This window comes from Macaca nemestrina, chromosome 17, assembly GCF_043159975.1.
Source record: "Macaca nemestrina isolate mMacNem1 chromosome 17, mMacNem.hap1, whole genome shotgun sequence".
NCBI lineage: Eukaryota > Metazoa > Chordata > Mammalia > Primates > Cercopithecidae > Macaca > Macaca nemestrina.
In genome coordinates this window covers 7912143-7935303 of record NC_092141.1, presented here as the reverse complement: position 1 = coordinate 7935303, position 23161 = coordinate 7912143, and the positions used below count along the sequence as shown (strand labels likewise).

Sequence of the window (23161 nt, the reverse complement as noted above, 5' to 3'; positions counted from 1 at the left end):
ACTCTGCTAAATTTGTTTTGAAAATATTATCTTCATCAGGTTTTATGAGGCGATTGTTTTGAAAGGGCAAGAATGCTTGTTGATTGTTCATTCTTTGTGAGGACCTTTGCATGAGTCATCGGCTGCACGACAACGCCAGGAAAGGGTTTTTTAAGTAGATGAGGAAACTCAGACTCAGAGAAATTCAACGGCCCGCCTGAGGTCACGTGGCAAAATGCACTGGAGTTTGAACTTGAGACTATTTAGCACTGAAGTTCTTGCTGTATCTACTCTCACTGGCTGACTCCTGGCGAGTAGAAGGAGGTAGCCACCAACCAGTGCTCACATATGGCATTTCTTTTTTTTTTTTTTTTTTTTTTGAGACAGGGTCTGGCTCTGTTGCCTAGGCTGGAATGCAGTGGCACGATCACAGCTCATTACAGCCTCATATCCTGGGCTCAAGCAATTCTTCCACCTCAGCCTCCTGAGTAGCTGGGACTACAGGCATGCACCACTACGCCTGGCTAATTTTTGTTTATGCCCCCACTGATCTCGGACTCCTGGGCTCAAGCGATCCTCCCGCCTTGGCCTTCCAAAGTGTTGGGATTTTAGGCGTGAGCCACCGCGCCAGCCACATATGGCATTTCTTTTTTTTTTTTTTTTTAATTTAACTTTTATTTCAAGTTCAGGGGTACATGTGCAGGTTTGTTATATAGGTAAACTTGTGTCCTGAGAGTTTGTTGTGCGGATGATTTCGTCACCCAGGTATTAAGCCTAGACCCATTAGTTAGTCTTCCTAATCCTCTTCTTCCTCCTGCCCACACACAGCATTTCTTTACCTCTTGTCTCAACTTTTGTTTTCTCTCGGATTTCAAATGTAAATATTTGGCCAGACACAGTGGCTCATGCCTGTAATCCCAGCACTTTGGGAGGCCAAGGCAGCCAGATTACCTGAGGTCAGGATTTTAAGACCAGCTTGGCCAACATGGCAAAACGCCATCTCTAATGAAAACACAAAAATTATTCCGGCATGGTCGGGGGTGCCTGTAATCCCAGCTCCTCCGGTGGCTGAGGCAGGAGAATTGCTTGAACTCAGGAGGCAGAAGTTGCAGTGAGCCGAGATTGCGCCACTGCACTCCAGCCTGGGCGACAGAGTGAGACTTTGTCTCAAGAAAAAAAAAAGAAAGAAATGTAAAGATTGATCATTAGTGTTTAATGAAATCCTGTTATTTGAATACAATCCCTTATTTCACAGAAAAAGGACAGCTGGTGAACCGTGTGCGCTCATATCCATAAACTCCAAGGGTGTCTGCACGGCTTTCCTGACACAATGCCTTTGCGGGTACCCATCTTGATGGGAGAATGTGTCTTGCAGGTTCAACCCCATTATGCGCTTGCAAATGGCATAACTAGGCTAACTCTGGCCTAGCTTCTAACTCTTCTGAATCTTATCATTGATTAATGAGGCAATGTTTACGTGATCGTGCTTGGCCATAACTCACAAAACCAGGAAGCTAAGTAAAGCCAATTTCCAACAACCTCACTGCTCGGAGCCTTTTCTCAAACCTGGCCACGTTCACACTCTGCTCCTCAACGGCCTCCTCGTCCGTGCGGCTCCCAACATCCCTGTCTTCCTCACTGATGCCTCTGCCTCACCCCTCTCACCTGACACTACGCTCTGCTTCTCCGTCCTGGTTCTTTTGCTTCCTTTCTCAGCCAGAAGGTGCCCTCCTCCCCTGGTTAGGCCACCTTTTGCTGCCCAGGACAGACACTCTGTCTCATCTGTACCTGGGACTCCATCTGCACATAGGACTGCTCTGGCAAAGCCCCTCCCACATTTGGCCTCACAAGTATGGACTTTTTTTTTTTGGGGGGGGGACGGGGTCTCGCTCTGTCCCCCAGGCTGGAGTGCAATGGTGCGATCTCGGCTCACTGCAACCTCTGCCTCCCGGGTTCAAGTGATTTTCCTGCCTCAGCCTCCCGAGTAGCTGGGATTATAGGTGCCCGCCACCACGCCCAGCTAATTTTTGTATTTTTAGTAGAGACAGGGTTTCGCCATGCTGGCTGGGCTCAAGCATGGACATTTTATGAGTGGAAGCCAGCACTAGTAGCCACAGTCTCAAAGCATCTTATGTGGACAGGAAGCCCCCCTCCAAGAGTAGAGCTGTTGACTTAGAGAGCAGTGGCCTAACCTCCCTGAAGGCAGGGACTTGGCGTTGTATACATTCCCTGCCTGTTCCTATTTCAGTTCCTGACACATGGAAGGCGCTCACTATATATTTTTAATAAATTAGTTAATTGATTAATTACATTTTAAATAATTGTAGTATGACAGTTTCATAACTGTAAAGCTGTAGGAGAGGGCATGGTCTGACAGCCCCACCGACGCTCATGAAAGGCGCAGGGTTTGGGTGACTTAGCTGAGCCATCATGGCCATCTAGTGGCAGAACAGCGACATCACTGGTTTAGTCGGATAGTGGAGTGGTTTTTGTTTTTTGTTTATGAGACAGGGTCACTCTGTCGCTCAGGCTGGAGTGCAGTGGTGTGACCTCAGCTCACTGCAGCCTCTGCCTCCCGGGCTCAGGCAATCCTCCCACCTCACCCTCCCGAGTAGCTGAGACTATAGGCTTGTGCCACCACGCCTGGCTAATCTTTGCATTTTTTGCAGAGATTGGGTTTTGCCATGTTGCCCAGGCTGGTCTCGAACTCCTGGGCTCAAGTGATGCACCTGCCTCAGCCTCCCAAAGTGCTGGGATTACAGGTGTGAGCCACCGTGCCTGGCCGATCATTGTTTTGCTTTGTTTTAAGATAAGTTATAAAATTAAAATGTTGATAGCAGGGTGGGAGGTGGGGAGAGACAAAAAGAAAAAAAGAAAAAAAGTAAAATGTCAATAGCAAACATATTGTAATATAAGAAAGAGAGAGAATAATGAACAGAGGAGTCAAAAGATGGGAGTTAAATTCTTGGGAGAGCTGCAGAAGGGGAGTGTGGGGAGAAGGGGCCAGGTGGCTCCTGTACTTGTCAAAGTTGACATCCAGCATGCCCGCCTTCTCCTGGCTGATTCGCAGCAATGGGGTATCCAATCGCCGAATGCAATCCTTGTCCAGTGTTGATGTCCACTCTTGGAAGGTTTTTCGAACCAGCTCATCAATGGCCTGGACCATCTGCTGATAGGTGTGCACACTCTCCTCTCCAGTCCCAATATGGGGCAGGAAATGAGCACCAGCAAGGCACTGAGGGGAAGAACAGGCAGGTGGAGCCGGCCTGCCACCTTCCTCCAGGGGTCACCATCTCCCTGAGACCTACACACGCGTGCATGCGCACGTACCCCAACAATATGCATAAGGCTTGCTATGGAGACGGATTGAGTTTTGATAACTTAGAAGGAAGGTAAAGCCAAAAAGGAAGGTGACAGGAAGAGACCAAGGCACAATGAGAAAAGGAGTCAAAATGAGGAAAGAGAAGCACAGAGAATTCGTTTAGGAAAAAAAGCTGGGAAAAAAGGGTCAGTCACAGAAGGAGCAGGATATGAGACACAAGGTTGAAAACCAGTGTCAGCCCTTCCTAGCCCAGATGTAGCCCGCCAGGCCCAAACCTGCCTCCAGCTATCTGCAGGCTGCCTAACTCTCTACCAGAACCAGCTGCATGATGGCAGGTCACTACCTCAACAGCTTTCAACTTGTATTCCCAAAGAGTGTGTGTGTGTGTTCGTTTGTTCATTTGTTTGTGACGGAGTCTCGCTCCATCACCCAGGCTGGAGTGCAGTGGCGCGATCTCAGCTCACTGCAACTTCTGCCTGCCTCCAGGGTTCAAGCAGTTGTCCTGCCTCAGCCTCCCGAGTAGCTGGGATTACAGGCACCTGCCACCACACCTGGCTAACTTTTTGTATTTTTAGTAGAGACAGGGTCTCACCATGTTGGCCAAACTGGTCCTGAACTCCTGACCTCAAATGATCCACCCACCTCGGCCTTCCAAAGTGTTGAGATTACAGGTGTGAGCCACCATACCTGGCCCCAAAAAGTTTTAAAACAATGTTTTTTTGCTGTTTCTTTGTGCTGTCTTTCCAGAGAGACCAGGCTGTGTAAGGGTGTCACCTGTCCAGGTCTCTGGATCATGAGGCTGTATCTTCTACTGACCCAACACCCTAGATACCGGCCCTGTTCCTCATCTGCAGCCTGATATGAAATTCCTAAAATGAGGCTGGGCCTAGTGGCTCACGCCTGTATTCCCAGCACTTTGGGAGGCTGAGGTGGGTGTATCACCTGAGGTCGGGAGTTCGAGACCAGCCTGACCAACATGGAGACACCCCTTCTCTACTAAAAACACAAAATTAGACGGGCGTGGTAGCGCATGCCTGTAATCCCAGCTCCTCGGGAGGCTGAGGCAGGAGAATTGCTTGAACCCGGGAGGCGGAAATTGCGGTGAGCCAAGATGGCGCCACGGCACTCCAGCCTCAGCAACAACAGCGAAACTCCGTCTCAAAAAAGGGCGGGAGGGAGGGAGGGAGGGAAGAAGGAAGGGAAATTCCTAAAATGGCCCATGTTCCACCAGCCTCACACACTGCCTCTGCAGATCTTAACCCACGACTCACTGAACTGAACCTGCCACTCCCCTCACCGACATAGGTGCTGGTCGTGAAGACTCTTCGGGGAACCTCTCAGGAGCCGTCCCCCATCCCTCCCGGCGCGGCACAGCCTGCGAACCCGGCCGTCTCACTGACGACAGAATTTGGAGAAGACCAGGCACTTACGGTCATGACTCTGTCGACGCGACGCCGGAGGAGGTGCACCCAGCGCGCCTGTCCGGAATACTGGGCCATGTAGGGCTCCAGGTCTGGCCACTTCTTGTTCCGTTCACGGTTCACCAGGGCCAGCTCGCTATTGAACAGCATGTAGAGATCCACCGCCTTCTTGTCATAAGTCCGCTTGATAGCCTAGGGAAGAAGAGGAAGAGGCTGGCGACGTGCCCGGGAAGGCGGGTTCCCTCCGGTCACTCATCCCCGAGGAAAGCTGCACCCCGCTGCGGGAGTCACACTCCCGGGGACCCCGAAGCCAGGGAACAGAAAAAAGACAAGAGGCGCCCGAATTCTGGACATGGAGAAGGGCACACGTGGAGGCAGGAGGGCCTCCGGAAGGCTGGGAAGGGACTCCAAGAAAGCACGCGGGACGGAAAGCCGAGGAGGCCGCGGGGCAGCCGCACCTCGCGGGCAGCAAGCCTGTGGAAGGTGTCCAGCAGGAGCACGCCGTGCTGTACGTCCCGCACCAACTCGAAGGCCGAGGTGATCAGGTTCTGGGTCATCACCTCCAGGTCCTTGATTCCGGCCCGGAACCTGCACCGGTGGAGAGGCACGGGGCAGCTGAGTGCCCTCGCCTGACCCCTGGTCCATCCCCGAGGAAGAATCCCATGCGTTGCTGAGGACGGAGGGTTTCCTGTGTGCCGGGCCCTCTAAGTACTTTAACCTACACGAATCCATTTAATCCTCAAAACAACGCTGTGAGATAGGCTCTATCACCAACTGTATTGCATAGAGGAGGAAGTGGAGGCAGCTGATGGAGTAATTTGCCCAATGTAATATATCTGGTATGTGGCAGAACCAAGATCTAAGTCTGGAAAGGCTCACTCTGGAACCCTCAACCCGAGTTGCCACCCCCCTCCCCTGCACTCTCTCCTGTCCCCACTTCCCCACCACCCTGATCCCAATCTGTCCTTCCACCATTTCTTTTGCACACTCTTGCCACTCCTCCTACTCTTGGTTCCCTGATCTGCCTTCCCTGCCCACGCCTGGCATCAGCCTGTGGTTCCCTCACTTATTGTAGTCTTCATGCCAAGAGGTGTTCTTCACATCCAGGATGCCCCCGCGAACAGCTCGCAGCATGTGCAGATTTTTATGAAAGATGTCCTCAATCTCCAGCAAATTCCGTGTTATCTGTGGCCCCTGGGCACCGAAGAAGCAAGGAAGGGGACCCTGCTTGCCATCTTCCCAGCGGGCGAAGTGATACTGACAGTCACATACCTAAAAAGAAGCCAGCGTGAGGGTTCCTGCTTTCCTTCCAAACTCGAAAGTCCTAACATATTTGGTTTAGCTTCAAATGTCTAAAAACATCACTGCAAGTGACGGCAAGTGAAAAAAAAAGAAAAGAAAAAAGAAAGTATCTAAAAACCAGGGAGGGCCAACCAGCTGCAGGGCGCTGCTGGAATGCACTTTGGCTGCAGAATGAAATATGAGATAGTAGGGCAGCAATAAGAGGCAAATGCCAGAAAAAGCAGTGTGGTGGTAGGACACACAATTGTGCAGGAAAAGCCAATGTGGTGAGTGTAATTTTTTTTTTTTTTTTTTTTTTTTTTTTTTTTTTTTTTTGAGACGGAGTCTCTCTCTGTTGCCCAGGCTGGAGTGCAGCAGCGCGATCTCGGCTCACTGCAACCTCCGCCTCCCGGGTTCAAGAGATTCTTGTGCCTCAGTCTCCCAAGCAGTTAGGATTACAGGTATGTTTCACCATGTTGGCCAGGCTGATCTTGAACTCCTGGCGGCAGGTGATCCACCCGCCTCAGCCTCCCAAAGTGCTGGGATTACAGGTGTGAGCCACCGCACCCGGCCATAAGTTCAACATTTAGCCTCTGCCCCATTTCCCCTGGTTCCTGGGGTGGGGGGTGGGGAGGGATTCTGGAGGGTCTGCTGTTAGCTTTTGGTTCTTCAGTCTTCCCACCTCAATAAGGTCCTTGCAGCGCTGCACGAAGGCATCAACCTGAGCAAAGATGCTGGTCTGGTCTAGGACCCAGCCCCGACTGGAGAACCTGTGTCAGGAGAAAGGCTGACTGAATCGGAAGGCAAGAGCACAGTCCAGCTATGTAAAGCTAGACCAGGAGCCCTACATTCAGGGAAAGCCCTAGAAAACCAGACTCCGAGAAACAACTCTGCTGAATCCCAAAGGAAGAGACTCAGGGGGAGAAGAACCAGACAGGAGACAGAGCATCTAAGTTCTAGGAGCCGATTCATACATAACGGAATTTTAGACGATGGGGTCAAGATAGGAGGAAAAGACCAGATAGGGTTCCTGGGATCAGGGAGGAGAGATTATTAAAATAAGGAGAAGCCAGGGCAATGAGCTACAGTATCTGTATCCAGAGAGAAAACTTGGCCAGATGTAGAAACTCCTGGGTCTAGGAAAATACAACCAAGAGGCTAAATAAAGTGCACACGAAAGAAGTCAGACTCTACCGTCTTACAAGGATGACAAGGGAGTTGAGATATGGGGTGTTACAGGAGGCATGTCGTACTCGGTGTGCATCTGCACGGCCTGTAGGTAGTGATCTTTCCAAGCATGACAACAGAGAATGCAGCCTTGCAGATCCTCCTTGCTGGAAGAGACATATCCCTCAAAGATCCGGTCCAGGGAGATGGCGTGGCAGCATAAGCGGATGATCTCATTGCTCATCTGCGGAAGGAGTCCCCACAGCCTCTGTCCCCGCCTCCTTGACACCCAAGTCCTTCTCTGCATCCCCTGCCCGTGCCTCGTGTCTCAGCCCCCTACTCCTTGATTTGAATCCTGAAACTCATCCCACCCCTGGTTCTCCACCCCTGACCACACTAACACCTCTGGGTTCCATGCCCACTCCTTGTCCTAGGTGGCCCCTTACTCTGCCTCAGCCGAACTCTGCAGCCGCCCTGCCCAGCAAGGTCTCAGCTCAGTGTCCCTTCTCCCACTCTTTGGCTCTGTCACCCCCAGTGAATGCACCAGGCCCTGCTCCTCAAGAGCCCGTGCTGCTTCCTAAAGCCCTCTCTCCCCCACTGCAATCTCCATCTTGAGGAATGAGAAGAGCTTTGCCTTCTGCACAGCTCAGCTTGGGGGTCTGTTCTTCCTGCTGCTTCCCCGTGTTCCACCAACTCCTCTTCTGAAGCCCCTCTTCCTGCCTAAGCCACCTCCACCTAGAAACAGAAAGTCCAGCCCAGGCTGCAATGCGGAGCAACCCTAAAGCAGATGATGCCGGTAGAAGCCTTCAGTCTCTGAGCAGAAAGGTCAACCTTCACTACCTTTTCAACCACAGATCCTCTGCCAAATGCATTGCCCCTGCTTCAGAAAACCTGGCCACCTTCGTAAACCCCTCCACCCCGCCCTCGGCATATGCACACCTTTCGGAATAGTGAGGTCAGTCTCTCCCGAGTGTTGTAGTGGGGAGAGTTAACCCAGATGATGCGGATGAGACTGATCAGCTTAGGGAGCTTGCTAGAGATGTCCTTGGGCTTCATGAAAGCCAACTCCTGGTAAGGTTCCTTCAGGATTGACAAAAAGGTCAGGTTTGACTGTGCTTGACGCGAACCATCCTGGCAGTAAAAAGAGACGAGAAGTAGATTTATGCACCAGAAAGCACTGATTCAACACAAGTGCTTTTTTTTTTTGAGACAGAGTTTTGCTCTTGTCACCCAGGCTGGAGGGCAATGGTGAGATCTCGGCTCACTGCAACCTCCACCTCCCGGATTCAATCAATTCTCCTGCCTCAGCCTCCCGAGTAGCTGGGATTACAGGCACTCACCACCACGCCCAGCTAATTTTTGTATTTTTAGTAGAGATGGGGTTTCACCATGTTAGCCAGGCTGGTCTCGAACTCCTGACTTCAGGTGATCCCCCCGCCTCGGCCTCCCAAAGAGCTGGGATTATAGGTGTGAGCCACCACGCCCGGCCCACAAGTGCTTTTTAACCACCTTCAACCCCATCCTGACTTGCCTGTACGAGGAAGCCCTCCCATCAGCCCTGCACAGTAGCGATCATTTCAGGTCTCTGTGAGCCCTCAGAGCAGAGTTAGCACATGTCAACTTTTCTGTCTTTTCTCATGTGTGTGTCCCAGCTCCCCCACCAGACTGAGAATTCCCTCGAGTCTAGATTTTTCTAGATTTTGTGTCTATTCCTGTTCTCTCCAGTTGAATTCAGGACTCTGCACCAAGCGGACACTCTGTTGCTGTTGATCAACTGGCCACACATCACTCTCATTTGTCCCCATAGTTGTCACCCAGTTCCCCTCACTGCCCTGTTCTCAGCCAGGACTTTAGGCTTCTCCAGTTAGTTCTGGCTCAATTCCCTTAATACCTAACCGAAAATTTCACCTAGGAAAACAGGTCTTCTATCTGTACTCTACAGGCCACTCTTACCTCCTGTGTGACCTAGCACCAGCATAATCAGCTTGTCACATCATATCAATTTTTTTTTAATGTTTATTGGCCAGGTGTGGTGGCTGACACCTATGATCTCAACACTTTGGGAGGCCGAGGATCACCAGGAGTTTGAGACCAGCCTGGACAACATAGTGAGATCCTACCTCTACAAAAAAATTAAAAATTAGGCCAGGTGAGGTGGCTCACACCTGTAATCCCAGCACTTTGGGAGGCCAAGGCAGGCAGATCACGAGGTCAGGAGATTGAGACCATCCTGGCTAACACCGTGAAACCCCGTCTCTACTAAAAATACAAAAAATTAGCTGGGCGTGGTGGCATGCGCCTGTAATCCCAGCTACTCAGGAGGCTGAGGCAGGAGACTCACTTCAACCTGGGAGGCAGAGGCTGCAGTGAGCTGAGATCATGCCATTGCACTCCAGCCTCGTCGACAGAGCAAGACTCTGTCTCAAAAAAAAAAAAAAATTAACAATTGGGCTGGGTGAGGTAGCTCATGCCTATAATCCCAAAACTTTGAGAGGCTGAAGTGGGTGGATCGCTTGAGCTCAGGAGTTAGAGACCAGCCTGGGCAACATAGCAAAATCCTGTCTCTACAAAAAATACAACATTTAGCTGGGCATGCTGGTGCGCACCTGTAGTCCCAGCCACTTAGGAGGCTGATGTGGGAGGATCCCTTGAGCCCAGGAGGCAGAGGTTGCAGTGAGCAGAGATCCCACCACTGCACCCCAGCCTCGAGCACACTGTCTCAAAAGAAAAAAGAAAAGAAAAGGAAAGAAAAAGAGCCAGGTGCAGTGGCTCACACCTGTAATCCCAGCACTTTGGGAGGCCAAGACGGGCGGATCACGAGGTCAGGCGTTTGAGACCAGCCTGACTAACATGGTGAAACCCGGTATCTACTAAAAATACCCAAATTAGCCAGGCATGGTGGTGGGCACCTGTAATCTCAGCTACTTGGGAGGCTGAGGCAGGAGAATCGCTTGAACCTGGGAGGCAGAGGTTGCAGTGAGCTGAGATCATGCCACTGCACTCCAGCCTGGGCGACAGAGCCAGACTCCATCTCAAAAATAAGAATAAAAAAGAAAAGCCGGGCGCGGTGGCTCACGCCTGTAATCCCAGCACTTTGGGAGGCCGAGGCGGGCGGATCACGAGGTCAGGAGATCGAGACCATCCTGGCTAACACGGTGAAACCCTGTCTCTACTAAAAATACAAAAATTAGCCAGGCGTGGTGGCGGGCGCCTGTAGTCCCAGCTACTCGGAGGCTGAGGCAGGAGAATGGCGTGAACCCAGGAGGTGGAGCTTGCAGTGAGCGGAGATGGCGTCACCGCACTCCACCCTGGGCGACAAAGCAAGACTCCCGTCTCACAAAAAAAAACAAAAAACAAACAAAAAAAAAACAAACACACACACACACACACAAGAATAAAAAAGAAAAGAAAAAGAAAAAAAGTGTTTATCCCTTTTCCTTGGATTTTCCTTGGAAGGTGGATTCAAAGAAAAAAAGTATTTATCTTGTAATTCCTGGACTGAACCACATGAGCTCATCTTTGGCTCCCATGCTGTCTAGTAATCCTGTTTTGTGTAATCTTATTTTCCCAGCTGGGTGGCAGGGGTTGTGCTTGCAGAAGGTACTCTACGTATATTTATTGGTTAACTTGATGTCTCCCTCCTTAGGGAACCTCTATTCTACTCTTTTATACTCTCCTGCAAGTACAAGGCTGAACCCTGGGTGGGTCAGTCTATGCTGTCGAAGATTGCCTTGGCTCCCTCTCCTTAGCTCCCTGTATCATCCCAACCATTGCCCGCTTCTTGCTGAGCCTGAATCCTTTGATTCACTCACAAACCTGGATCTGCTGTGCCAGCTTCATAAAGGGCGCCAAGTAGGACGACTTGGCAAGGTGCAGGATGGATTCAACGTGCTTCACTCCCTTCTTCACCAGCTGTTTACTGATGCCAGACAGGTCCATGCATCGGTTGCGCCAGAACTCAATTTCCTCCAGAGGACCTAAATTTTCTCCTGTCTCCACGGTCTCCTGGGCACTGAGCACCTCCTTTATCTGCCGGGTCCAGTGGATCATGGAGGCTGCAGGCGGGAGTACAAAGTCTCCTGAATTTCTTCACACTGCTTCCCAACGGCATCCTTCCCTCTCCCCAACCCCGACAGAGACCTCCTAACCCAACTCCATTGTCAGCCTCCAGGCCTCCCCTTTCCCTCTCCCCTGTGATCGCCGGGTGACGCTGACAGTGCCAGCCACTCACTCTCTAGCCGCTGCACCAGCTCTTTGTCCTTTACCACCACTTCAGGCTTCATGTTCATGGCCTCCGCAGGGATGTAGAGGACCGTGTGCCCCTCCAGTTTGTACCGAGTGTCTAAGGAAAGGAAAGTTTGTGGAAGTGGACAGAGGGGATGAGTTCTTGCTGGCCCCGTAGGAATCATGGTTGATGATCCATGGGGACCAGGAAGTATACGCATTTCAGGAGAGCAGGCGGGACAGATGATGACTTACGCTTTTTTGATATCGAGAAATGACCAAAGGCAAGAGGGAAACCTCATGGAGGTATAACGAGAAATTGCCAGAAAATAAGGTCAAAGATCTGTATTACGCCTTCAGCACTCTCTACCACGAGACATGCGAGTCCCCCCAGTGCCCTCACAGTACCTGTATTTCCCCTTCCCCTACATGTGCTCTTAGAAATTTCCAAGTCTAGGCTGGGCGCGGTGGCTCACGCCTGTAATCCCAGCACTTTGGGAGGCCAAGATGGGCGGATCACGAGGTCAGGAGATCGAGACCATCCTGGCTAACACAGGGAAACCCCGTTTCTACTACAAAAATACAAAAAAACTAGCCGGGCGAGGTGGCGGGCACCTGTAGTCCCAGCTACTCGGGAGGCTGAGGCAGGAGAATGGCTTAAACCCAGGAGGCGGAGCTTGCAGTGAGCTGAGATCCGGCCACTGCACTCCAGCCCGGGTGACAGAGGGAGACTCCGTCTCAAAAAAAAAAAAAAAAAAAAAAAAGAAATTTCCAAGTCTAAATTGAAGCAGGTCTGGTCAACCAGTTCTACAACAGAAAAGTGTGTCTGGATCAGAAAGCAGATCTTGGCAGGGCACGGTGGCTCACACCTGTAATCCCAGCACTTTGGGAGGCCAAGGCAGGTGGATCATGAGGTCAGGAGTTCAAGACCAGCCTGGCCAACATGGTGAAACCCATCTCTACTAAAGATACAAAAAATTAGCCAGGCATGGTGGCGGGCACCTGTAATCCCAGCTATCTGAGAGGCTGAGGCGGGAGAATCGTTTGAACCCAGGAGGCAGAGGTTGCAGTGAGGCAAGATCACACCATTGCACTCCAGCCTGGGCAACAGGGCGAGACTCCGTCTCAAAAACAAAAAAGAAGAAGAAGAAGAAGGCGGATCTTGTACCCTATTCTATCCATTCAATAAGCATGCTGAATACTTCCTCCACACAGGTGCTCAGACGAATGTCCCACCACCTCACTAATTGTACATTTGGGGGACACTAAGGAGAAACTAGTCACTCCAGTCTTCCCACTTACCTGTCAGGCAGGCCAAGAACTTGTGCAGATGAGAAGCAAAATGATTTCTAATGCTCTCAGGCCAGGTTGTGTTTGCAAAGATCTGAGGGGCAAAGACTCCACTGACCAGCCGAAGCAGGGCCGGGATATAGGGGCCCCGCACCGTCCCAAACTGCACGGTTGCCTCAAAGTTCTCCCGGGTGATGGGGACCGGTGCTTGGCGAATGAAATAGACAAGCTGGTTCTGGGTCTGCATGGAAGACAGCAGATCAGAGTTCAGTCGCCAGGCCCAGCCATGACACCCAGTCACGAAAGCCCGGCTGAGTTCTTTCTCACATCCCTCAGGGTATCCTGATCCTTCTCTAAACGGAAGTGCCATGAAGTGCTTCCTGTTCTTTTCACGGATATAAGATTCCATATCCAGAGATGTGGGGAGGAAATGCAGAGAGTATGCCTTGAGAGTAGGGACTGTACATTTTGTCCAACTTGGCTCTAGAACCTAGTACAGTGCCTGGTATATAGTAGATGGTCAATAATGTTTGTAGAATGGATCGATAGAAAGAAAGGATGGAATGGAGGAAGCACATCAGCCAATGAAAAAGCAGAAAGGAGAAGGACTGGAAGGAAGAGACAGTTGTCTAGGGTTTTCCATTTTGATAGCATATGTTTCTCCCAAAATTTTACATTTATGCTTCAGTTTTGCTTATGGTTTTTGTGGTTTACATACAAAAGCATATATCTTTCACGTAATTAAATATAAAACTCCTTAAAGTTCTGACTGCTACATACTTAGAAAGGCCATGTCCTCCCTAATATCCGACTCACCTGTTTCATTTGTTTTTAGTGCTTTTGTGACTAGTCTTGACAATTAATTTAAATTTTTTTTTTTTTTTTTTTTTTTTTTTTTTGAGACAGAGTCTTGCTCTGTCACTCAGGCTGGAGTGCAGTGGCGCAATCTCAGCTCACTGCATTATCTGCCCCCCGGGTTCAAGCGATTCTCCTGCCTCAGCCTCCTGAGTAGCTGGAATTACAGGCCCGCACCACTACACCTAGCTAATTTTTATATTTTTAGTAGAGACGGGGTTTCACCAGGTTGGCCAGGCTGGTCTCAAACTCCTGACCTCAGATGATCCACCTGCCTCGGCCTCCCAAAGTGCTGGGATTACAGGGGCAAGCCACCAGGCCCGGCTAACAATTTATTTAATTTTAAAAACAAATTAAAGCACAAGGAAGAAATTAATAATCATCTGTCTTCTTACTATCCAGAAATAAATACTGGCATTTTGTGTCCTTTTTTTTTTTTTTTTTTTTTGAGACGAAGTTTCGCTCTTGTTGCCCAGGCTGGAATGCCATGGCACGATCTCAGCTCACCACAACCTCCACCTCCCAGGTTCAAGTGATTCTCCTGCCTCAGCCTCCCAAGTAGCTGGGATTACAGGAATGTGCCACCATGCCTGGCTAATTTTTGTATTTTTAGTAGAGATGGGGTTTCTTGATGTTGGTCAGGCTGGTCTCAAACTCCTGATCTTATGTGATTCGCCTGCCTCGACCTCCCAAAGTGCTGGGATTACAGGCGTGAGCCACCCTGACTGGCTATGTTCATCTTTTTAAAAGCTTAACAACTATAGGCCGGGCGCGGTGGCTCATGACTGTAATCCCAGCACTTTGGAAGGCCAAGGCAGAGGGATCACGAGGTCAGGAGATCGAGACCATCCTGGCTAACATAGTGAAACCCTGTCTCTACTAAAAAATACAACAAAAATTAGCCAGACGTGGTGGTGTGCGCCTGTAGTCCCAGCTACTGGGGAGGCTGAGGCAGGAGAATGGCATGAACCTGGGAGGCGGAGCTTATAGTGAGCCGAGATCTCGCCACTGCACTCCAGCCTGGGCAACAGAGCGAGACTCCATCCAAAAAAAAAAAAGCTTAACAACTATTACTTTTGTGAAGATGACATATGTTAAATATAAATAATTGAAACAATGCAGAAAAGTACAAAGATAAAAGTTAAAATGTCATCTAAAATTCCACCTAAAAATTAATATTGTTAATATTAGAGAAAACATTATTCTACATATTTTGCTATAGCTATGTACATAAATTTAATTAAAATCATTATTTTTAAATAGGAGCAAGCTGTTTTTAATTAAAACTATTAAATTTAATTTTCTTGAATTTAAGCGAATAAAAAGAAATAGAAGTAGTTATAAAGGAATTCTTGAGCTTCATATAAATTTTTCTTCATCCAGAAGAGAGGTTTCTTCCCAAAGGGCCCCTCTCTACGGTGGTAAGAAAAAAAGATTACGAAAAATATTATGAGTTTTCTCACTAACTTTCAATTTTGAGTTCTGTTAGCTCACTGCTTTGCAAGACCCAATCCAGAATCTACTCCAAGATCACACATGGCTCATGTCTCTTAGTCTTCTTTAGTTTTAAACCACTCCCAACCTTTTTCTTTCATGGCATTGATTTTCTTTTTATTTTAAATTTATTTAATTTAATTTATTTATTTATTTATCTTTTTTTTTTTTTTTTTTTTTTTTTGAGACGGAGTCACTCTGTCGTCCAAGCTGGAGTGCAATGGTGTGATCTCGGCTCAACGCAACCTCTGCCTCCCTGGTTCAAGTGATTCTCCTGCCTCAGCCTCCCAAGTAGCTGGGATTACAAATGCACGCTGCCACATCCAGCTAATTTTTTTGTATTTTAGTAGAGATGGGGTTTCACCGTGTTGCCCAGGCTGGTCTCGAACTCCTGAGCTCAGGCAATCCACCCACCTTGGCCTCCCAAAATGCTAGGGTTACAGGCGTGAGCCACCGTGCCCAGCCCATAATTTTTAAATTTTTAACTTTTTTTTTTTTTTTTTTTTTTTGAGACAGACTCTTGCTCTGTCACCCAGGCTGGAGTGCAGTGGCACAATCTTGGCTTGCTGCAACCTCCACCTCCAGGGTTCAAGCGATTCTCGTGTCACGGCATTGATATTTCTAATAGTCCAGACCAGTTTTCTTTTTCCAATATGTCTCTTAATTTGGATTTATCTGATTGTCTCCTTATTGCCAGATTCAAGTTAAATATTCTTAGCAGGATTACCACATAGGGAATATTCCTAAGGAATTAATTTTTCCTACAATTGAGTAGCTTAGCCAAGATGTATATTGACATTAACCACCGTGTGACAAATTTTGTGGAATACAGTGTGTCCTTCTTGATTCCCAGATTCAGTTCCTTCTGCATTTCAGGGAAATTATTTGTATTTTATCTTTACATTTATATTGTTTCATTTGTTGGCTCTCTATACAAGATCATCATGTTAGTCTTTCATATCTGTTAGCTTCTCTAATTGTGTTAAATGTCCTTGGCTTGTTCTTCTGCATACATTGTGATTACCTCTAGCCTCTCCTCTGTCAGTGATAGGATTTTCTGGGTTAGCTATTCAGTTCCTTGCTATTTCCAATCTACTGGTTTTGTAACATGCTGCTTTATTCATTTCTTAAAATCTGCAATCTCCCTTTTATCTTATTCTCACATTTTATCATTTCAGCGCTCAACTTTTTTTTAATTGAATTCCTGGTCTTACTAAATTGTAGTAGAACATGGTACTGTTGTGAGGAATCTCCTCTGTTCATTCAGTTATGTTTTCCTCTTTTGCATGCTTTGTTCCTCTTTTTTCTTTGATGTAACGTGCTTGCAGTTGCCATGCAATTTCTTTTCATTTTGCTTGTGCTTGGGCAGCAAGCGTGTGAACTCATTCTTTTTGCTCTAATGTAGTGTGGGTGACTTGACCTCCCACTATGAGCGACCAGTTTATTTTTGCCCCTGGAAGTTAAAGTGAAAGGGTTGGGTGTTTTATGTTTTATTCACTTTTCTTTGGCCTAAGAGAATTGCCTCAGGGAAATGGACAGGTGGTTAGTGCTAATCTAAGGCAGTGAAAAATCTTTGTTAAAACACCTCGGCTCAGGCCGGGTATGGTGGCTCACACCTGTAATCCCAGCACTTTCGGAGGCCAAGGCAGGTGGATCACCTGAGGTCGGGAGTTCGAGACCAGCCTGACCAACATGGAGAAACCCCATCTCTACTAAAATTACAAAATTAGCCTGGTGTGGCGGTGCATGCCTGTGATCCCAGCTACTTGGGAGGCTGAGGCAGGAGAATCGCTTGAACCTAGAAGGCAGAGGTTGCAGTGAACCGAGATGGCGCCACTGCACTCCAGCCTGGGCAACAAGAGCAAAATTCTGTCTCAAAAAAAAAAAACAAAAAAAAACAAAAAAAACCCCACCTAAGGCTCCTCTTCTCTCTCTCTCTCTTTTTTTTTTTTTTTTTTTTTTTTTTTTTTTTTTGAGATGGAGGTCTTGCTATGTTGCCCAGGATTGATTCGAACTCCTGGGCTCAAGCGATCCTCTGGCTTCAGCCTCCAGAGTAGCTGGGACTAAATGACTAAAGGCACAGGCCTTTCTCTCTATTAAGATTTGATTACACCCTCTCAAGTTCACTCCATGTAGCTGGGGGAGCACCATTATTTGACTCGGTGCATGTGTTTTTCACTGGTCACCCACTTTTAAAGTGTATTAGATTAAATTTGTTTACTCTCAGGGGTTTTTTTGGTGTGGTTTTTTGGGGTTTTTTTTTTTTTTTTTTTTTAGTAGTTTTACTTTTTGCTCATTTTATCAGGTATTCAAGGGTAATAATTTTTTTTTTTTTTTTTTTTTGAGACGGAGTCTCGCTGTGTCTCCCAGGCTGGAGTGCAGTGGCGCGATCTCGGCTCACTGCAAGCTCCGCCCCCTGGGTTCACGCCATTCTCCCGACTCAGCCTCCCAAGTAGCTGGGACTACAGGCGCCCGCTACCATGCCCGGCTAATTTTTTTGTATTTTTAGTAGAGACGGGGTTTCACCGTGTTAGCCAGGATAGTCTCGATCTCGTAACCTCGTGATCCACCCGCCTCGGCCTCCCAAAGTGCTGGGATTACAGGCTTGAGCCACCGCGCCCGGCCTCAAGGGTAATAATTTTTTATGGAAGTTTCAACTGGCTTTTTTTTTTTTTTTTTTTTTTGAGACAGGGTCTCACTCTGTCACCCAGGCTGGAGTGCAGTGGAGTGATCACACCTCACTGCAACCTCCACCTCCCAGGCTCAAGTGATCCTCCCACCTCAGCCTCCCAAGTAGCTGGGACTATAGGCGTGCACCATCATGCCTGGCTAATTTTTGTATTTTTTGTAGAGATGGGGTTGTACTGTGTTACCCAGGCTGGTCTCGAACTCCTAGGCTCAAGCAATCAGCCTGCCTCAGCCTCCCGAAGTGCTGGGATGACAGGCACAAGCTGCCACGCCCAGCTTCAATTGGCCATCTTAGCTCAGGGGAATACAATTAAGTCTGTTATTGGCCAGGCTCGGTGGCTCACACCTGTAATCCCGGCACTCTGGGAGGCTGAGGCAGGTGGATCACCTGAGGTCAGGAATTCGAGACCAGCCTGGCCAACATGGTGAAACTCCGGCTCTACTAATAATACAAAAATTAGCCAGGCATGGTGGCAGGTACCGGTAATCTCAGCTACTCAGGAGGGTGAGGCAGGAGAATGGCTTGAACCTGGGAAGCAGAGGTTACAGTGAGCCAAATATCATGCCATTGCACTCCAGCCTGGGCAACAAGAGTGAAATTCCATCTCCAAAAAAAAAAAAAAAAAAAAAAAAAAGAATATATTTCAACATGGTAAATAGACTTTTTAATTGAAAAGCTTCATGTTCCATATGTTTCCCAATTCTATTCGTTGAATAATCCATCCTTCCCCACAGATTTTTAAATGCCATTTTCATAGAAAAAAATGTATCTGTTATATATGTTTCTGTACTTTATATTTTTCATATTTCCTATATTTTCTTTTTTTTTTTTTTGAGACAGAGTTTCACTCTTGTCACCCAGGCTGGAATGCGATGGCATGATCTCAGCTCACTGCAACTTCCGCCTCCTGGGTTCAAGGGACTCTCCTGCCTCAGCCTCTGAGTAGCTGGGATTACAGGCTTGCGCCACCACGCACAGTTAATTTCATATATTTTTAGTAGAGATGGGGTTTCTCCATGTTGGTCAAGCTGGTCTCTAAGTCCTGACCTCAGGTGATCCGCCCACCCCAGCCTCCCAAAGTGCTGGGATTACAGGTGTGAGCCACCACGCCCGGCCTCGTATTTCCTATATTTCTGTACTGTTGCTTATAAAGCATTTTTGTGCTTTCAATGTTTCTTTATTGTTGCTTATGATGTACATAGTCTTGCCCTACTACAACTCTGTTTTAATTACTGTAGTTTAATGATTTTCATATTTACGAGTCTCCCTATTACTTTCCTTTTTCATCATCATCTTTGCCATTTTCATAATTTTTTTAGAGATATTTTAAAATCCTTTACACAAGGAATTTAGCAACTGTGGCATTTGGGCAGTATGACTAGAATTGCATTAAAATTATACTTTTGTGGGTTTTTTTGGTTTTTTTATTTTTTGAGATGGAGTCTTGCTCTGTTGCCCAGGCTGGAGTGCAATGGCGCGATCTCCACTCACTGCAACATCTGCCTCCTGTGTTCAAGTGATACTCCTGTCTCAGCCTCCCAAGTACCTGAGATTACAGGCGCCTGCCACCATGCCCGGCTAATTTTTGTAGTTTTAGTAGAGATGGGGTTTCACCATGTTGGCCAGACTGGTCTCGAACTCCTGACCTTGTGATCCACCCACCTCAGCCTCCCAAAGTGCTGGGATTACAGGCGTGAGCCAAATATAATACTTTTTTATATAAAATAATCTTTATGATATTAAGATTCCTACTCACAAACAAGTTGTGGCTCATCATTTCTTCAAGTCGTTTTTCATGGCCTACCACAAAGTTGTTTTCTTTCATATAAATCCTACTTTTATATTAAAATGTATATTCAGATATAAACATATTTTGCAAATTGTGGTTCCTCTTGCAAATGGAATATTTTTTCATTGTTTTGTGGCTGATTACTGCCAGTGCACGGGGCAAGAGGTCTTCCGCCCGCGTTCAATGCGGAATGCTTCACAAATTGTGTCATTGCTCCACAGGGCCATGTCAATCATCCTCATCCTTTCCGCTATTGTATATGTGCTGCCAATAAGAGCAAAGCAACAGCCTTTTAACTTTTCCAACATTTTATTTCCAAAATTTTCAAAGATGTATACAAAAAATTCAACAAATTTTACAATGACGACCTGTACGACCACTGCCCAGATTCTACCAGCAATATTTTCCTATGCATGTATCTTTTAACCGTCTCCCTACCCTAGGTCTACCGTTGTCTAATGTATGATCCACATTGTTGAAATAGTTATCTATCTAAACTATAAAAGACTTCAATAGCACTCTCTGGGATAGTGGCCAAATTCTCGAGTGTAACATACAACTAGGCCCTTCACAAGCTGACCCCAAGCCCCTTTCAGTATCACTTACCACTACTTCTCTTTTCTTTGTACATAGAGTAGGCTTCGCTGATAGCTCTTACCTAGTCTTGATGGAATCCTACTTACCCTTCATCCCAGCTCAAATAGCACCTCCACCATCAAGCCTTCCCAGAATTCCACTGGCTCCATTAGTTGCTCCCATAACGCTCCTATAAAGCTTTGCTCATGACCACAAACTATAGTAAATATTTGCTTATATGTCTGTCTTCCCCACTAGACTATGATAGCATTCTTTTTTTTTTTTTTTTTTTTTTTTGAGAGAGAGTCTTTCTCTGTCACCAGGCTGGAGTGCAGTGGCATGATCTCGGCTCACTGAAACCTCCGCCTCCCGGGTTCAAGCGATTCTCCTGCCTCAGCCTCCCAAGTAGCTGGGATTACAGGCGCCCGCCACCATGTCTGGCTAATTTTTGTATTTTTAGTAGAGACGGGGTTTCACCGTGTTAGCCAGGGTGGTCTCGGTCTCCTGACCTCACGATCCACCCACCCGCCTCGGCCTCCCAGAGTGCTGGGATTACAGACGTGAGCCACCGCGCCCGGCCCATGACAACATTCTTGCGTCATCCTTCTTCCCATTCTTGCCACCAAGTAGGGTGCCTGACACAGTGGGGCTCAATAGGCCGTGGGCACAGCAGATGATAAGACTTAAGGATGACGAAGGAACTGAGAGCCCTCAGCTCTCTGTAGGACCACCTTTGACCTGGGAAAGTAGGGTACGCACCTGTACAGGCATGCCCAGATCTAGCTTCAGCCCAAAACAAGGGTCAATGAAGATGGTGAGGATGGATTCTGTAGGGTCCTGGGCAAAGTGTTCCAGAATGGCATCATGCTCCTGTGTCCACACTGCATCCGCCAGTCCTGTCAGCGCAGCTCGGGAAAGGAAGAGGGGCTTCTATAGAAGGAGAGCAGACAGAGGGCCAAAGTAACTACGACTGCCAGGATGAGTCATTCCTCCCATCCACAATCACAAGTGAGGACATGGGAGATGAGAGAAGCCAGACAGGTTCAGAATGGTGAGGAGAAACTGAACGATAGTTTTCAAGCTTTGAAAGAAACAGAACAATAAGATGTCTTGCTTCTAAGCATTTAAAAAAAAAAAAAAAAAAAAAAAAGAACAGATCGTAGAGGAAGACTGGGATATTATCCTCCCAGTGCAATAGATTATCTTTATGCCTGTGGTTTTTAAAAATGTCAGCCCTTGATCTCAAAGGTAAAAGTGAATTAAGGGAATGTGTAGGATATTAGCCTACATCAGGCAATTAGGAGCAGCGAGACCACAAGCTGCAAAAGGGAGAGGGTACAGGAGCAATTTCTTCACAATGGATTCCAAAAGAAGTGTAAAATACTGGGTAAAAGTCAGTTGGTTCAGCAGTAAGGAAAAAGTGAGGAGGTAAAAAAGACATGAAAACACCAAAGAAGGCCGGGCGCAGGGGCTCACGCCTGTAATCCCAGCACTTTGGGAGGCTCAGGCAGGTGGATCATCTGAAGTCAGGAGTTCAAGACCAGCCTGGCCAACATGGTGAAACCCCATCTCTACTAAAAAAAAATACAAAATTAGCCGGGCATGGTGGTGCATGCCTGTAATCCCAGCTACTCAGGAGGCTAAGGCAGGAGAATTGCTTGAACCCAGGAGGCGGAGGTTGCAGTGAGCTGAGATCGCGCCACTGTACTACAGCCTGGGCAACAGAGCAAGACTTTGTCTCCAAAAAAAAAAAAATATATATACACATACACACACACACACACACATATATATATATTTTAAAAATATTTTCGGCCGGGCGCGGTGGCTCAAGCCTGTAATCCCAGCACTTTGGGAGGCCGAGACAGGCAGATCACGAGGTCAGGAGATCGAGACTATCCTGGCTAACACAGTGAAACCCCATCTCTACTAAAAAATACAAAAAAAAAAAAACTAGCTGGGCGAGGTGGCGGGCGCCTGTGGTCCCAGCTACTCGGGAGGCTGAGGCAGGAGAATGGCGTGAACCCGGGAGGCGGAGCTTGCAGTGAGCCAAGATCCGGCCACTGCACTCCAGCCCCGGCGACAGAGCAAGACTCCGTCTCAAAAAAAAAAAAAAAAAAAAAATTTCACTTGAAGTCAAATACAAATAAAAATAACAAAGAAGACCGGGCACGGTGGCTCACGCCTGTAATCCCAGCACTTTGGGAGGCCAAGGTAGGCATATCACCTGAGGTCAGGAGTTCAAGACCAGCCTGGCCAACATGGTGAAACCCCATCTCTACTAAAAATACAAAAATTACCCAGGCATGTTGGCGTGTGCCTATAATCCCAGCTACTCGGGAGGCTGAGGCAGGAGAATCACTTGAACCCGGGTGGCAGAGGTTGCAGTGAGCCGACATTGTGCCACTGCACTGCAGCCTGGGCGACAGAGCAAGACTCTGTCTCAAAAAAAAAAAAAAAAAAAAAAAAAAAATCATTTATTGCCCATCATTTAAAAAAAAAAAAATCCTTGCTAAACAGATAACACCCAGGCCCGGAAAAGGTGTATTGTAGTATTGCTAGCATGAGAGCAAAAAGTATAATGCATTTGGAACGCGTGAGGTATTAAAAGTGATAGAAATGTTCTTTATCCTTTGATTCAGTAACTCCACATACAAGAATCTATTTTAGGCCGGGTGCGGTGGCTCAAGCCTGTAATCCCAGCACTTTGGGAGGCCGAGACGGGCGGATCACGAGGTCAGGAGATCGAGACCATCCTGGCTAACACGGTGAAACCCCGTCTCTACTAAAAAATACAAAAAAACTAGCCGGGCGAGGTGGCGGGCGCCTGTAGTCCCAGCTACTCGGGAGGCTGAGGCAGGAGAATGGCATGAACCCGGGAGGCGGAGCTTGCAGTGAGCCGAGACCGCGCCACTGCCTGGGCGACAGCGCGAGACTCTGTCTCAAAAAAAAAAAAAAAAAAAAATCTATTTTAAGGAAATATTAAGTATTTCAAGAGTGTTCGTTTTACTTATAATATTCATGAAAGTATTCCGAGAGCAAAAAATTAGAAATGGCAAAATGTCAAAGAGTAA

The 23161-nt window shown here is 47.7% G+C and overlaps 1 protein-coding gene across 7 annotated transcripts in view; it reads right to left on the bottom strand.

Annotated features, from left to right (window-relative positions):
- LOC105474439 (dynein axonemal heavy chain 2) overlaps window positions 1-23161 on the bottom strand; it is a 122311-nt gene that overhangs the window by 90658 nt on the left and 8492 nt on the right. For 5 of the 7 annotated variants that reach the window (XM_071082306.1, XM_071082300.1, XM_071082304.1 and 2 more), the window contains 11 exons: window positions 20847-21017; window positions 12697-12925; window positions 11402-11512; window positions 10987-11225; window positions 8110-8301; window positions 7257-7414; window positions 6686-6773; window positions 5789-5994; window positions 5181-5310; window positions 4732-4914; window positions 3000-3214 (listed from right to left, as the gene is read on the bottom strand). In XM_071082306.1, coding sequence (XP_070938407.1) covers window positions 3000-3214; window positions 4732-4914; window positions 5181-5310; window positions 5789-5994; window positions 6686-6773; window positions 7257-7414; window positions 8110-8301; window positions 10987-11225; window positions 11402-11512; window positions 12697-12925; window positions 20847-21017 — 1922 coding nt within the window. Of the gene's footprint in view, window positions 1-2999; window positions 3215-4731; window positions 4915-5180; window positions 5311-5788; window positions 5995-6685; window positions 6774-7256; window positions 7415-8109; window positions 8302-10986; window positions 11226-11401; window positions 11513-12696; window positions 12926-19478; window positions 19733-20846; window positions 21018-23161 lie in introns of those variants that run through there. The other 2 variants (XM_071082303.1, XM_071082305.1) reach the window with 2 other exon arrangements.